This window comes from Lontra canadensis, unplaced genomic scaffold, assembly GCF_010015895.1.
Source record: "Lontra canadensis isolate GAN:19392208 unplaced genomic scaffold, GSC_riverotter_1.0 scaffold8, whole genome shotgun sequence".
NCBI classification, from domain to species: domain Eukaryota; kingdom Metazoa; phylum Chordata; class Mammalia; order Carnivora; family Mustelidae; genus Lontra; species Lontra canadensis.
Genome location: NW_022631002.1, coordinates 27,722,635 through 27,737,991, shown reverse-complemented (window position 1 = coordinate 27,737,991; position 15,357 = coordinate 27,722,635). Strand labels below are relative to the sequence as shown.

Below are 15,357 nucleotides of genomic sequence, written 5' to 3'. Positions count from 1 at the left end.
CAACGTGGTCTCTAGTGCCCAAACATCTTTACTCTGCCGGTCTCCAGGGAGCATAAATCAGTAGGTCATTAGAAAAACTCGGCAGGTGACTGTTAGAGGAAGCAAGACGGAGCCCAAGTTTAATTTCACGATCTGGTTTTCCCCCTTAAGTTGTAACAGTAGTAGTAATATAATTGTGTGTGTGTGTGTGTGTTGCAACAATTATGATGGTATCTAGTTATTTTAAACACCAGGTCAGAAATAAATAGTGTGACCATAAAACCACATTTGTAATATAGAATTGGAAAGGCTTCTATAACTAGCAAGAACCTAAATCTTTTTTTTTGAAGATTTCATTTATTTATTTGACAGACAGAGATCACAAGTAGGCAGAGAGGCAGGTAGAGGGAGAGGGGGAAGCAGGCTCCCTGCTGAGCAGAGAGCCCGATGTGGGGCTCGATCCCAGGACCCCAGGATCATGACCTGAACCGAAGGCAGAGGCTTTAACCCACTGAACCACCCAGGCGCCCCAAGAACCTAAGTCTTTATGTCAAAATTCATTCATGGATGACAGAGGTGGTATTAGTCTATCCTGAAGGCTTCTGGACTGCCCCCAAGACATGTGAGGACCAAATGGATTTTGTTTTCAAGTAACGTTTTATGACAAAGGTTGCAAGTAAAGCTGGACCGTTCGCCATTCTATTAGAGGTATGATTTTCTGCTTATGAGGATGTAAGTACGAGCAGTTAGATAACTGAATTGTCAGAAAGTTTCCCTTAGAAAACTGTATCAAGATGTCAAGCTCTCAATTTTTTTTTTAAGATTTTATTTATTTATTTGATAGAGAGAGATCACAGGCAGGCAGAGAGGCAGGCAGAGAGAGAGGAGGAAGCAGTCTCCCTGCTGAGCAGAGAGCCCGATGCGGGGCTCGATCCCAGGACCCCGGGATCATGACCTGAGCTGAAGGCAGCAGCTTAACCCACTGAGCCACCCAGGCGCCCCAAAGCTCTCAATTTTTAATGTGTTTTTTTAACGTACAAAGTTGACAATGAAGTTTACCTTTTTGGTGACAGTATTACGACGAGTGTTCGTAAATGAACTGAGGCAGGTAACTCCACTCAAGATACACCTGCAAGGAACAGCTGTAGCCACCCCCTTTGTAGTGAGATCCTTGCCCTCCCCTTTACCCCCAGCAATCACTCCCCCTCTGTAGCTTTGCCTTTTGTAGATGCCATGTAAATGGAATCAGATAGTATAGATCTCTCTGAGTCCGGCTTCTTTCACTTGGCATAATGCATCTGAAATTCAGCCATGCGGTCCCACGTATCAACAATGTGTCCCCTTTCCTTGCTGAGTGGCCTTCTGTTGTATGGACGCCCCATTCTCGGAGTCCCCCGTCCCCAGCGGAGGAGCATTTCAGTTTGTTTCCAGTTTGGGGCAATGGTGAATACAAACTATGAATATTCTTCTGTAGGTTTTTGTGTAAATCTAGGCTTTCGTTTCCCTGGGGGTACGACTTAGGATTGTGATCTTGTTACTGTCTTATCTGAGAGTGACTTTACTTTGCATGCATTCCTAAAGGATATTTCTTTTTTTTTTTTTTTTTATTTGACACAGAGAGAAAGATCACAAGTAGGCAGAGAGGCAGGCAGAGAGAGAGGGGGAAGCAGGCTCCCTGCTGAGCAGAGAGCCCGATGCGGGGCTCGATCCCTGGACCTTGAGATCATGGCCTGAGCCGAAGGCAGAGACTTAATCCACTGAGCCACCCAGGTGCCCTCTTAAAGGATATTTCTGTTGTGAATAGCACTGAGTCGAGAGTCCTTCCCTTTCAACACGTTAGCGATGAGGTCCTGCTGCCTTCAGTCCTCCATGGTTATCCTGCCTTACTGATTTTTCTTTAGTTTTGGCTCTCCTCACCAATCCTCCTTCCACAGCATTTTGTCCAGAGGTGGTTGCCTTTTGTATTTTGACTAGAGTTTCTAATAGTAATCGAAAGGAGAGATGGGCTCACCCGGGCTTTTTCCATCCTGGCTGGCTCCAGAAGTCTTGGTTCTCTATGGACCACTGGGAAAAGATCTTGCAAAGAAATCATAGCTTGATGACAGAAACCAGGACACTTTTGTTTTTTTTTTCTCTCTTTACCCAGAGCACTGGGTACTCATGATCCTAATGACTCATTCTCTGACCTCTGAGATGAACCATCCTTCAACCTGATGCAGGGGAGGAATCTTCTTCTCTCTGGAGTGCCCGGTCCCCTGTTCTTGGCTTGCTTGCAGCACACAGACCATCTTCCCTTGTCCCGGAAACAGTCGTGTGCCACTGCAGTTGAACTCCTAGAAGGTGTAATGAAGGTTTAGAAGAAAGGAGAAGTAAGTTATTGGCTATAACCGCGCAAGTTGGGAAAATAGAAGCACTTCTTACTGGTACTATTACCAGTCTCTCTGAGAGCTTCATGTTGTCTCGTCTTCCTTTTTGGCTCCAGAAACCAGGCAAATAATTTTGTACGAAGCTTCTATAAATACGAACTTGGTGACAGGAAGGGATATGGCAGGGATCGACAAACAAGGACAGGAGATGGGGGAATGGGACATGAAACGAGGGCTAAGGAGGAAACTCAGAGCATATCTCAGACGTTGGGTTCATCAGGATTTTCCATCAAAATTGGAAATTATATCTGTGGAGGTTGCCGTCCCTTTTCAGATGTCAAAGTGTCATGCTGGCAATTCCATGAGCGTTAGGACACCTGTTCTGTCTTTTGGTGGCTGATGACCCCTGTCGTTTCTCTGGTAATCTTAAGGATGGGAAGATTTGGGAGTAGGGAAGGGAGGAGACAAGGATTAAAATAACCCCCAGTTAGCCGGGTTGACTCACTCAGAACTAGAGGATACAGCGAGCCTTGGCAGTGAAGTTGGCCAATCACATTTCTGCATAGACAGCTTCCACTAGCGCACACGCCACTTACAACCATGAGTGTGACTTTGTATAGTGTGACTTGGCTCTCACCGGAGACCGCGAGATGGTCTTTCCAGCAACTTTTCTTTTTATCTCCAACATACTGGAACGTTGAGAAAATCGCCTGGAGAATGAGGGATTCATGCATGGGACCTTCCTTTCTCTTCTTTCCTTTTCTCCTTTCTTTTTTCCTCTTTCCCCTTTCTGTCTTTGTCTGTCTGTCTTTCTTTCCTTTTCCGTCTCTAATCTTTCTGCATGTCTGTGCCTGTGAAGATGTGCTTTGTTTTGAGAAGGCGAATTATGCAATTGTTGCCACACCCTGGGCACATACCCACTTAACTCCCAGGCTAGGCTTGTTTTCTCAGTCTCTTGAAGTCATCTAGCTGGGGAATGTTCCACGGGAAAGATGAGAAGTTCAGTAATGCCAGTTGGTTTCTCTCCGAGTAGCTTATCTTGCTAAACGCTATGCTTAATGAGGGGTGGGGGTTCAGGGGAGGAAAGGCCGGAACGAGAAAGGGTGGGGTGTTCCTGTGGGTCTTCCAACAGCTGTAAATGTTTGCAGTGCCGACAGCTGCCCTCAGCCTCTCTGTCTTCCCCCAAGACTAATGAGGTTGTGTTGGGATTTGGGGGATGGGACAAAGACCTGAAAATCTCTCCACATTCCCTAACTCTTTCTTCCCATGTACAGTCTTGGCTGGTCTAGAAAGACTTCATAATGGTCTTGTCTCTGTCGCTAAAAAGTACACTGTCTCTTCAGCTCCTGCTGACATCCTGACATGTCCTTTCAGGTTATTGGGGGAATCTGATGACAAGTAAGGTCTGACAAAAACATGACATTCGCCATCCCAAGCATGGCGTAGTTTCCTAGTTTTTAGGATCATTGCCTTTGGAGAGATCCTATCTCTCTGAAAAAGATGAACGAACATTTTTATCTTTGCGTTGAATTTTGCTTCTTTATTTTTTATGGACGTATCCTGAACTCTCCGCATTGGATGGGTCAGATGTCCAGATGAGTCAGAGCTAAAGGCTAAGACAATGGTTTAAAACAGCGGTGTCTTGACATTTTTTTATATTCATTAATTCAGTTTTAAATACAAGACTTTTTGCCAGCACTCCGGAAGGGATTGAAGCTTCTTTAATGGGATTAAGAAACATCGCTAACTAACCCGAAGTCATTATAACACAGTCATTTTTCCAGTTCTAACCATGTCTCAGGATGTCTGTGATAGCAAGCCTGTCCCCTGAGCCCTCCTTCAGAGCTGTGTTCCTGAGTCAGCAGTCTCCGATGTACCTGTAAGACAGAGTCCTCAAATGCTTCGGGATGTAGCTCGCCTCTGGTGCTGGCTTGACTAGGCACCGTGTTATCTGCCTCTCAGCTCTTACCAGCGGCAAGTTCCACCTCCTCTAACTGTACCACCTGATAGACTCAGTTTAACGTTTCATCAACACCCATATGCCCACGCGCTGATGACCAAGCCACATTTAGGGGTCAGCACACTCTTCCTGTAAAGAGCCAGATAGTAAATATTTTTTTTACTTTATAGCACTTATGGTCCAAAACTTTTAGGGAAGCTTGTACAATCGAAGAGAAAAGTTCATCGTAGCCCACTCAGAAAGATCTCTCCGTTTACCCACAGTCACCTAAGCCACGAAAGTACCGTTCCAACTCTCAGCACGAGCAGAAAATCTGCACGCTATAGCACCCTGCCCTCTCCAACAGGAAGGGGCAAGCAAAGATGCTTGTTATTCTTGGCACTCAGGATTTCATGCTGGAACTAATACCAAGAACTAGGCAGGCAGGAAAGAACTTAGGATAAAGAGAAGCATTCATTCCACATAATGTGAAACGGTAGTAAAAGATTTACAGAAGTTTACGATAGCCGAAAATGCTGGATTATCAAAGTGCTAAGGCACACACACTTTTCCTGCCTAACAGTTAAACAAAGGATGTAGTAAATGCCAGAAGAACTAAGTACACGTTAGAAGGCCGAGAGAGGGAAAATCGTGATGGTTTTCAAAATTATTTTACAGAATGGAAAGAACAACCACTTATCTAAATTTTATCAGGTGATGGTCTGTTTTGCAATGTTATTGGTAAAAAAGGCATGAGCTCGTGCTAGACTATATGTAGTTGAGGAGTTAGAAAGGATTCTGTCTAGTCTGTGAAGACAAATAGTATGAGACCAGTAGAAACGAGGGAGGGTATCAGCCAGAGGCAGAGAGAGAAGACAAGAAGAAAAATTTAGAGGATCACTTTTAAATCAGATGGGAGGTTCCCTACCAATTAAACGGTGGTCACTCTAAGGACTGACTACAGTCCATCTATCAGTCCTTAAACTTTACCAACCTGCTTTGTTTTCATCAGCTTCGGAAACAGAGCAGCAGTCAGCAAACTACAGCGGACTGGGCCAGATCCAGCCTAATGCCTGTTTTGCTAATAAAGTTTTATTGAGACACACCCATGCCCATTTGTCTATGTATTGCCTGTGGCTTCTTTCTGTCTTCAGTGGCAGAGGTGAACAGTAACCAACAGTTAAGTCTTCTATCCTTTAAGTTTCCAGTTCAGGTTTGATTTGTAATATAGTATTTCATAGTTCATGTGAAAAGAACTATTGATTGCAGTCTCAGTTCATCAGCATTTATTATGTGAAATCTACCCATAACTTACATGAAGCAATTGACAGAAAAAGGCTATACTCTTCTTTCTATGTTGTTGTACGCGTTGTCCTAAATGTTCGGTGGTCCTATGTGTCTGACCATTTCCCTGTCCATGTCCCAGGTTGACTTAGCTCCTCCATTCTGCCCATTACAGTATTTTCTCTCACCGAGTGTTGTTACATGAGAAATCTCCATCTAGAGGTAAAAATTGGGAGATGCTTAGAAGGAATAGGAAGGAGGCTGCAGGAGTTAAAGCTTAACTTTTTCTTCATAAGCACAAGTGAGCAATGTCTGTCCTCCTCCATGAGCACAAGGGAGGAAAGAACAGAGCTTTGTAAAGACCAAATTGTGTCAGACCAATTTAATTTCCTCCTATGATAGAGTGACGGTCGAAGATGATAAAGAAGGAGAAATAGATAATATCTGTATGGGCTCTAGAAAGGCTTTTGATTTCATCCAACATGACATCCTCATCAATAAACTAGAAAGGTCTGGTCCAGATCATGCTGCAGTTGGGCGAAAGCCCCTCTTGACAGAAAGGCTTTGCAGCAAGTGGGAGCTGTATGTCCTTCTGGATTCAGCGCTGCCCCCGCCTTGGCATTCTGTTTGGAGGGGTACCATACTTGATAGGATGCCACCCAGAATACTTGTGAAAACCAGACGATAAGTCAAAGTGGGGATAAGGGTATATCCTTAAAAGGGTTGGAACCATACCCAAGAAAAAGGAAGGTTAAATTCGTTCAACATACAGCATGAGAACACTTGGGCTGGAGAAGGAAAAGAAATGCCATCGCCACCCTTTCAGGACACGTGAGGATCTAGACTCCCCGAATTCTAGAGCTAAAGGGACCTTTCACGTCCAACTGCCCACCTTCCTCATTTTGCAGAAGGCAGCCAACCTGAGAGAGGAAGTGAGTGCTAGAGGCTACACAGCTGGTTAGCTGTAGGACTGAGACTAGAATGGCTGATCCGTGTCCTTTTTACTTCAACCTGCACTGTTGGCTGATACACACACACACACACACACACACACACACACACGTGGGTTCTTAGGGCATTTTTTATACTTCCTATCGCTCACCCATTTCAAACCTACAGTTCTATGATTTTTTGAGTAAATGTGCAAAAGTTGTGCAACCATCCCCATAAATCAGCTTGAGAACATTTCCAGCACCCCACGGAATGCCCTGGTGGCATTAAGGCTTAGATTCTGCCTCCAGCTTTCTCCCAGCCCTCGGCAACCACAGCAGGGTTGTAAGTCCTTTAGTGTGATTCGAGACCTGGTTTAGAAGAGACACTTTTGGTCTCTGTGGATTTGCCTTTTCCAGACGTTTCATGTAACGGAATCGTACAGTAGATGGTCTCTTGTGTCTGGATTCGGACTACTTTGCCTAAAGTTTTTGCCATTCACCCATGCTGTAGCATGTATAGGTGATCTGTCCTCTTTGCTTGCCAAAAAGTACTCTGTTATATGGACACGTTGTATTTTTTTTTAAGATTTTATTTATTTATTTGACAGAGGAAGAGATCACAAGGAGGCAGAGAAGCAGAGCAGAGAGAAAGGGGGGGGAAGCAGGCTCCCTGCTGAGCAGAGAGCCCAATGCGGGGCTCGATCCCAGGATGCTGGGATCATGACCTGAGCCGAAGGCAGAGGCTTTAACCCACTGAGCCACTCAGGTGCCCCGACATGTTGTGTTTTATTTATGCACCAGTTGGTGGACATTCAGGTTGTTTCTACCTTGAGGCCATTATGAGGAATGTGGCTACTAGAGTTCATATTTCTCTCTTTACTTTTTTATATTCAGTAACTTTCCCCCTTCACATCCATCAGATGCGTCCTCCTCCCCTACTCTTTTTCCATCCCGATCTGGACAGTAGAGTTCCCCCAGATGGCAACCCAAGATGTTATTAATGTTTTAATAAATAGCCTCGGGGGATTCAATGGTCCAGAGAAGAAAAGGTTTGTTAATCTAATAAGAGTCTTTTATTCCAAGATGGCTTATGAGAAACTATTAGCCAAATGCCCTCCATCGTCATAGGAAATAAGTGAGAGGAATCGGATTTAAACCTCAGGGAAAACCACTTCAGCTGGGCACGAGGAGGCTTGTTTTATGTGGCAGTGGTTGCTATCAAGTTAATTTGCAATATTATAAAAACAAAGCCCATGTAATGTCCTCCGAGAGAAGCTCCTGTGAATGGGTTTACATCTCTCTGAGGCCAGATGGCCCTGTGATCCCCTAAAAGGAGGACAGTCCTCTTGGGGCGCTTTCTTCCGTGTGGTAAAGGAAGACATTTGGCCTTTGGTGTTCACAGAGGCCATTTCATTGTGCCCAGGAGACCAGTTATTGGAGTCATTGTGGTATAAAACCAGTGGTTGGAGAGTTTTACACAAACCACAGGGTGTGGTGGAAGGAGACATTGCTCCCGTGCCCTGAACAGAGCAAGGTCTCCCAGCTGCTGCTCTCTCCCTAACGATAGCTACTACAAGGGTGGTTGTTCAGTTCTAGAAATTGTAGAGCTTACAGTGTAATTTCCCATCTTCTCTCCTTTTGACTTCACATTCAAGCCTGGAGAGTTCCCACTGAGAGACCGTCCATCACGCGGCCGTTAGTTCAAAGCCCTTTCCAGCCCAAGTCCATTCTGCGGATCTGCCTCTCTCTGCTGTTGAGCCCAGAATGGACCATCATCACGTTTCACTGTTTCTTAAAGACCACACATCCTTTAGCTCCTCTGCATTTTTGCGGTGCTCTCCCTTCACATCCCTTGTCTGTTCAGAGAGCTCTGGCTTGGCCGTAGTCAGGCCTGCGCGTTATCTCTTGTGTAGGTCAGTGTTCTCCTTGGCAGAGTTCATCACTCCCTTTTTGGGTACCCACAGTCCTGGATAATAGAGCGCACCACTTTTCCTCAGTAGCTCACCTTCCCTGAGTCTTTCTTTCCTTATCACAAATTCTTTGTCTTTCAGAGGAATTCTGTGAAACTTGAATACCAAAAAATACTATATACAAATGTAATAGTTTGGTATTAATAATAGAAATGTGGGAGACTCCTGGGTCGCTCAGTCAGTTAAGTGTCTGCCTTTGGCTTAGGTCGTGATCCCAGAGTCCTGGGATCGAGTCCCATATCAGGCTCCTTGCTCAGTGGGGAGCCTGCTTCTCCCTCTGCCCACTGCTCCCCCTGCTTATGTGCTCTCTTTTTTCCCTCTCTCTCTGACAAGTGGGTGGATAAAATCTTTTTAAAAAACAGTAGAAATGTGAATATAGATATCAGGTTATAATTACAACTAGTTTTTGGTGGGTGTTCCCAATCCTTGAGCACAGCAACCCTAATGTATTTGCCTTCATCTCCTAAACACTGAATCCAAGTCCTCATTCTTAACAAATGAGATTGAATTATTGTGAAGTAGGCATAATGAGATATTACCACCTCATACCCATTAGGATGGCCAGTCAGGAAGGGAGGAAGGAAGGGAGGGAGGGGTGAGAGGAAGGAAGGAAGGATGGAAGGAAGGAAGGGCTGTTGACTGGGCTGTAGAGAAATTGGAACCCCTGTGCACTATTCGGAGGAATATAAAATAGTGTATCTACTATTGAAAACAGTATGGTGGTTCTTCAAAAACTTAAAAAACCAAATCACTCTATATGATCTGAGAGTTCTGGGAGAAGCAACCCAAGCATCCACCAATAGACAAGTGGATAAACCAAATGTTTCTTATACACACAGTGGAATATTATTTAGCTCTGAAAAAGGAAATAAATCCCAACACCTGCTATAACATGGATGGACCCAGAACACATTACGTTAGGTGAAAGAAGCCCGTCATGAAGGGACAAATCCTATGTGGTTCCACTGATGTGAGGTCCCTAGAGCAGTCAGACTCATAGAGTCAGAAAGTAGGACGGGGGCTGCCAGGGCCTAGCGGGAGGAGGGAAGGGGGAGTTCCTGTTTAATGGGGACAGAGCTTCAGTTTGGGAAGATGAAAAAGTTTCTGGGATGAACAGTGGTGATGGTTGCACAATGATATGATGTACCTAATGCCACTCAACTGACCTCTTAGAGTTATGACGGTAAATTCCATGTTACATGTACTTCACCACAGTTTCTAGACATTTTATTTATTTATTTATTTATAAAATTTATTTATTTATTTATTTGACAGACAGAGATCACAAGCAGGCAGAGAGGCAGGCAGAGAGAGAGAGAGGAGGAAGCAGGCTCCCCGCTGAGCAGAGAGCCCAATGCGGGGCTCGATCCCAAGACCCTGGGATCATGACCTGAGCCGAAGGCAGAGGCTTGAACCCACTGAGCCACCCAGGCGCCCCTGTTTCTAGACATTTAAATTCAAAACATTTAAATTTTTAAAAACAAGACGCAAAGAAGTCTCTCCTGGTTGGTTCTGTTTGTTCAGGGCACGGCAATCAGTTGATGGTGTTCGATGTTGAGATAATGGTTACCCTGGGGAGGGAAGAGTAACTAGAAAGCAGGAGGTGGTTCTAGGGCATGGCCTTATTCTATCTTTTGATCTGGCCGTTATCACATAGGTGTATATGGTGTGTGAACTTCTCCGAGCTCTCCAGTTGTGACTTGTAAGGTTTTCTATGTGTCTGTTATACTCCAAAAATAATTCCAGAAATGGAGATCCTTAGGGCCACAGCAGACTATAGAGTCAGACTCTGTGAGGATGGGATCAGGGGACCCTGCATCTTAAAACCTTCCCTTCCAGGTTTTTCTTAAGAGCATTGGATTTGGGGAATCTTCACTAAAAGAAAGGGGTCGAAGAAACAGCCTCCAATGCCCAAGAATCCCATTCTGCACTAACAATAAATATTCCTTAGAAAAGAAATTCTTGATATCTTGGAGTCACTTAGCTTCCCCGGTTAGGAAAACACCTATCATCTTTCAGGTGCTGAGAAATCAGTGATGTAGAGAAAGGTGTGAATGTGTATTTTAATATATTACATTTAAAAATAGTATTTCTTATAATTCGTCATAAGCACAATGACTCATGAATATTTTGAGGCCCTCTAAAAACAGGCAGGTGCTAGGACCTAATGGAAGTCAGGCTTTCAGTAGGAGGGGAGACAGCACTATGGGGCGTGGTCCCCTGGAAGCAGGTACAGAAAAGCCAGTTCTTCCACCTGGAAACTAATGAGACTCCATTTCTACTCTCTCCACACCACCTCCGAGACACTAGCAGCTTTCACACTTGCTTGTCAAACCAAAAGCATGTTTCTTGCAAAGGCTTTATTGGAAGGGGCCGATCGAGGTCTTGGAGAAGCTCTTGGAGGCCTTCTTAGAGGAGGCGGTCAGAGAAGAGGAGGAGGAGGAGGAGGAGGAGGAAATCTCGGAGGGATAGTTGGAGGAATCGTGAATTTCATCAGCGAGGCCGCGGCAGCTCAGTACACCCCAGAACCGCCTCCCACTCAGCAGCATTTCACGACCGTGGAGGCCAATGAAAGTGAGGAAGTTCGTCGGTTTCGACGGCAGTTTGCCCAGCTGGCGGGACCGGACATGGAGGTGGGTGCCACCGACCTAATGAATATTCTCAACAAAGTCCTTTCCAAGCACAAGGACCTGAAGACCGACGGCTTTAGCCTTGACACCTGCCGGAGCATCGTGTCCGTGATGGACAGTGACACGACCGGCAAGCTGGGCTTCGAAGAATTTAAGTACCTCTGGAACAACATCAAGAAGTGGCAGTGTGTTTATAGGCAGTATGACAGGGACCACTCTGGGTTCCTGAGAAGTTCCCAGCTGCGCGAGGCCCTGCAGGCAGCGGGTTTCCAGCTAAACGAGCAGCTTTACCAAATGATCATCCGCCGCTATGCTGATGAGGACGGCAGCATGGATTTCAACAACTTCATCAGCTGTCTGGTCCGCCTGGATGCCATGTTCCGCGCCTTCAGATCCCTGGATAGGGATGCAGACGGTCTGATTCAGGTGTCCCTCCAAGACTGGCTGCAACTGACCATGTATTCCTGAAGCCAGCCCCTCCCCGAGGACGGGACTCCTGACAGCCTCGCCTTCCCGTCCCCATGGCGGCTGATACCCTGTCCCAGAGCTGTCATTTTCTGCGAGCTCATATATCTCCCTGCATGCTTCTGAACTGGGACTGCCCTTTGGTGCTCAATTAAAACAGATTTTTTTTTTTTTAATGAGAAATGTTCTGAGTGGTTTGTATGTCAGCTCTTTGAGATACTGGATGTGTAGGGATGTATGTATGGGATCGGGGGGCGTGGGGCAGAGCCCCCTTGGAATAGATTTTAATAGGGCATTGCTTATTTGGTGAGTGAATTTCAAGGAGCAGGAAACTTGTTGTCATTGAGAATGAAGTCTTGAAAAAAGAAAACCCTGGAGTAAATCAAGAAAGCCCTCAAGAGATCTATTTTTCCCTTTAAAAAAGGTGAGGAGGAGGGAAGTTCAGAATCTGTTTTTCTCTTAATTTCACATCTGGTCTTTCCATTACGAAAAAAAGAGAGAGAAAAAAAGAGAAAGAAAAAGTATTTTCCTGGAAGCCTATTTAACTGTATAGAAACAGGTTCAGAAAGGAGAAAAGAAGCAATTTCACGTAAGGGAAGTATATATAAGTTTTTAACAATGGAGTGACTGTCTGAAATTCCAGAATTCTTTAGTCCTGTTTCTCTAGTAAAATAAGCATGCAGCAAATTTGTTTTGTTTTGATGTATTTGTAAAGAGGGTCAGGGCATTGGGGAATGAAGGATGGACCCGTAGCCCAATACGTCAGTCTCAATCATTCTTCACATGCTTCATACAAAATCAGGCTTGCCCAACGCATGTTGGCTGGCTCTTGTCGTGTCTTGCCCTGCCTCAGAGCTAGGAATGTTTTGTTGTGTTGTTCCTCTTGCGAAACTGTGGACAGAAGAAACATAAGCAAAGGAGCAAAAAAAGTGTTGGGGGGGAGCATAGAGTGATCAGTTATTTGTTATATAAAGGAATATAGAGATATATAAAGATGTTTAAGTACTGCTGAGTGTCACAGGGGTTCTCAGTCCGGACCGTGATTCAGAGGGAGAGCTCTTTAGGAATACTGACGGCTGACTCCCACTCCGGATGCGTTGAAGAACAATCTTTCGAGGTGGGGCCTGGAGACGAGTATTTTTAAAGCTCCCCGGGTGATTCCAGTAAGCAGCCAAGGTCACCAGCCTGGGCAGTCGTCCCTTGCTTGTGTATGTATGGCCCTTGGTTTGGCTCTGTCATTTTGATTCAGGCAGTGATGATGGGGTGGGCAGAATCCAGAATGTCCAGCTAGGCCAGTAGACTGAAAGACTGAACCACGGGGGCTGTGTATGCAAGGACTCAGTAACCCTCCCTCCCCCCAGCCCCACCCCTGCCCTGCTATTTAATTTGTTCCCACCACTCAGGCTTCTCTGGCTCTCAGTGCCCTCCCTCTCTCTCCAAAGGCTAGCTTAGAGGATTCCTCCTTAGTTTGAAGATCAATTCTTCCTTCCTCTTTTGACCCATTTCGAGGAAAGTTTAACTCTGGAACTGATGTCACTCTTCTGTTAACAGTCTGCAGCGGCAGGAGAAATCCCCAGGGTCAGTTAGGAGAGGTTGGCTTTCGGCCTCTGCACTCACCATCGTCACCATCGTCACTATCATGGGACATTTATACAACACTACGTGCGTATACTTCTGTGCGGAGTCAGGCCCAGAGACCACACCTGCCTTCCGCAAGAGACCTGTATGTGTAAGCTCACTCCGCTGGGCTGCCTGGCCACCTATGCTCATATCAGAAGGAGGCTGCTACCAACAACCACACACGTTAATTTCAGGATCCCCATGTTAGAATCAACCCATTTATATGTCAGGTGCTAGCGTAGGCATCTAGCCAAGAAAGGGGAGAGCTGCCAAGGTGCCTTTTAAGGCCTCAGAATATTGGGTTTATTATTTAACCTTTCCACATGATGGCTGCAGAAAGGGCAACCGAGCCTTACCCTGGTGGTCCTCAGTTATTTCTAAATATTTTATGAAAGTTAAGGCGGTTGCGTCGTGCTAGGGGTGGTGGTAAGTATTTTTCTTGCTCCTCGGGTCAAGGGATTATCTGCTCTTACGATTCCCTTCTTGCCCGCCCAGGGCAAAACATACTGAAGTCACCTCCATGTCCCTTCTGTTCTCTTCTGGATTTGTATAACGTTTGTACGGATCACCCCAGACATTAGAGAAAATGCTAGAAAATCCAGTCAAACTCCGGACTTTGTCAAGTACTCAAAACTTTGGCATTGCGTAGAACCAAGAGCCTGACGAGTGATTGAACTTCTTAGTTTTTATCCAGTAGTTGACATTTTCAAGGCACATTTTCAGTTTAAGGGGGAAGAGTATTTACCTGATGATTTTTTTTTTAATTTTGCCATTTCTACATGGAAGCCTCCTTATAGGCTGAGACAAGGGTCTTTGATTCATATCATTCCATCCCATGATCTTTCAATTTCTAACATGAAGCAATACCATCGATGTAGTAAGTTGAAAATAATACTCAGCAATTTTAAAAAGCATGTGAAGGGGAGCCTAGGTGGGCTCAGTGGGTTAAAGCCTCTGCCTTCGGCTCAGGTCATGATCCCAGGGTCCTGGGATCAAGCCCCACATCAGGCTCTCTGCTCAGCAGGGAGCCTGCTTCCTCCTTTCTCTCTCTCTGCCTGCCTCTCTGCCTACTTGTGATCTCTGTCTGCCAAATAAATAAAATCTTTAAAAAAAAAAAAGCATGTGAAGTTGCACAGTCTCCATCTTTTAAATTTCAAAATACCCCATATGATTTCGAAAAACACCTTAATCTTAATGTGATCCACAGGACTCTGTAACCTGTAACAGCAGGAAAAAGAACGTAGGTCTGTACTTAACGCATGTATGCTGTGTACCTAAGAAAAGCAGACCTCCGAGAATATTCGAAATGTATACATCATCTTAAAGGTCACATTTTAAATGTCTTGAGTAGTGGTGCATGTGTTTTTAAGAACTGTTTTTTTTTTGTTTTTTTTTTTTAAACCAGAGATTTCATCAGTAATATTGCACAGCTAACCCATGCTGGGTCCTTGAAAAAATATTCACGGATACACCTGCAGGGCCCTGGTATTTAACACGTCTCTTGATCTTGAGGTGCTTTCAGAATTACTTCTTAAAAGTGTCTGTGTTTAATGCTAAGTGGATTAAAGCAATTTAATTCTGAGAAAATTGGTAATGCAATTATGTATGTGGGTGGAAATACGCTCTTAATAAGCGTATTTGAGTAAACAGAATACCTCTTCCCAGACTCCTCTGGAAGACTGAGAATTTACTGGATTTTGATAATAGTACTCTTTTGGATTTGTAGTCATCTTCAAAGACTCAAAGTCTTTTTCTGTTGGCTGCTGCATAATAGCTTCTGTTTTTAGGCGAACATCCCTGAATTGTTTTGATGGCATTGATTTTCTCTCCTTTGCAGGGATGATATCAATTATAACACACCAAAGACAATATAGATCTTATCCTTGGGAGTTTACCATCTCTCAGTACGTTCAAAACTGCATCCTTACATGTTGCTGGACTTGGAAGGTTGTAAAATATATCCAGTTCAGTAAGATTGAAAATGTTGACTAAATCCAAATAGGAAAGGCCTCAAGGAATGGTTACCTGAGAATCAAACACAGGAACACCACTATTTGTTCCTTCTGGACTTTTAAATGGATCATGTCTGGACACGTGGTCTGCCTTCCCACTGGTCCGAGAAGCCAGCGTCGTGTGGTTATGGGGATAGCATGGTGCGGGGGCACTGGGAGA

The 15,357-nt window shown here is 44.8% G+C and overlaps 2 protein-coding genes across 2 annotated transcripts in view; both read left to right on the top strand.

Annotated features, from left to right (window-relative positions):
- The window catches only part of LPCAT2 (lysophosphatidylcholine acyltransferase 2), a 65,985-nt gene that overhangs the window by 38,934 nt on the left and 11,694 nt on the right, over positions 1–15,357 (top strand). The gene's annotated exons all lie outside the window — the stretch shown is intronic.
- On the top strand, positions 9,954–11,748 carry CAPNS2 (calpain small subunit 2). Its single transcript, XM_032854449.1, has one exon. The coding sequence runs from the start codon at positions 10,735–10,737 to the stop codon at positions 11,566–11,568; it is 834 nt and encodes a 277-aa protein (XP_032710340.1). The 5' UTR covers positions 9,954–10,734; the 3' UTR covers positions 11,569–11,748.

Excerpts from the sequence above, each read along its gene's own strand:
- CAPNS2 (XM_032854449.1), top strand. The coding sequence starts at position 10,735 with ATGAGACTCCATTTCTACTCTCTCCACACCACCTCCGAGACACTAGCA.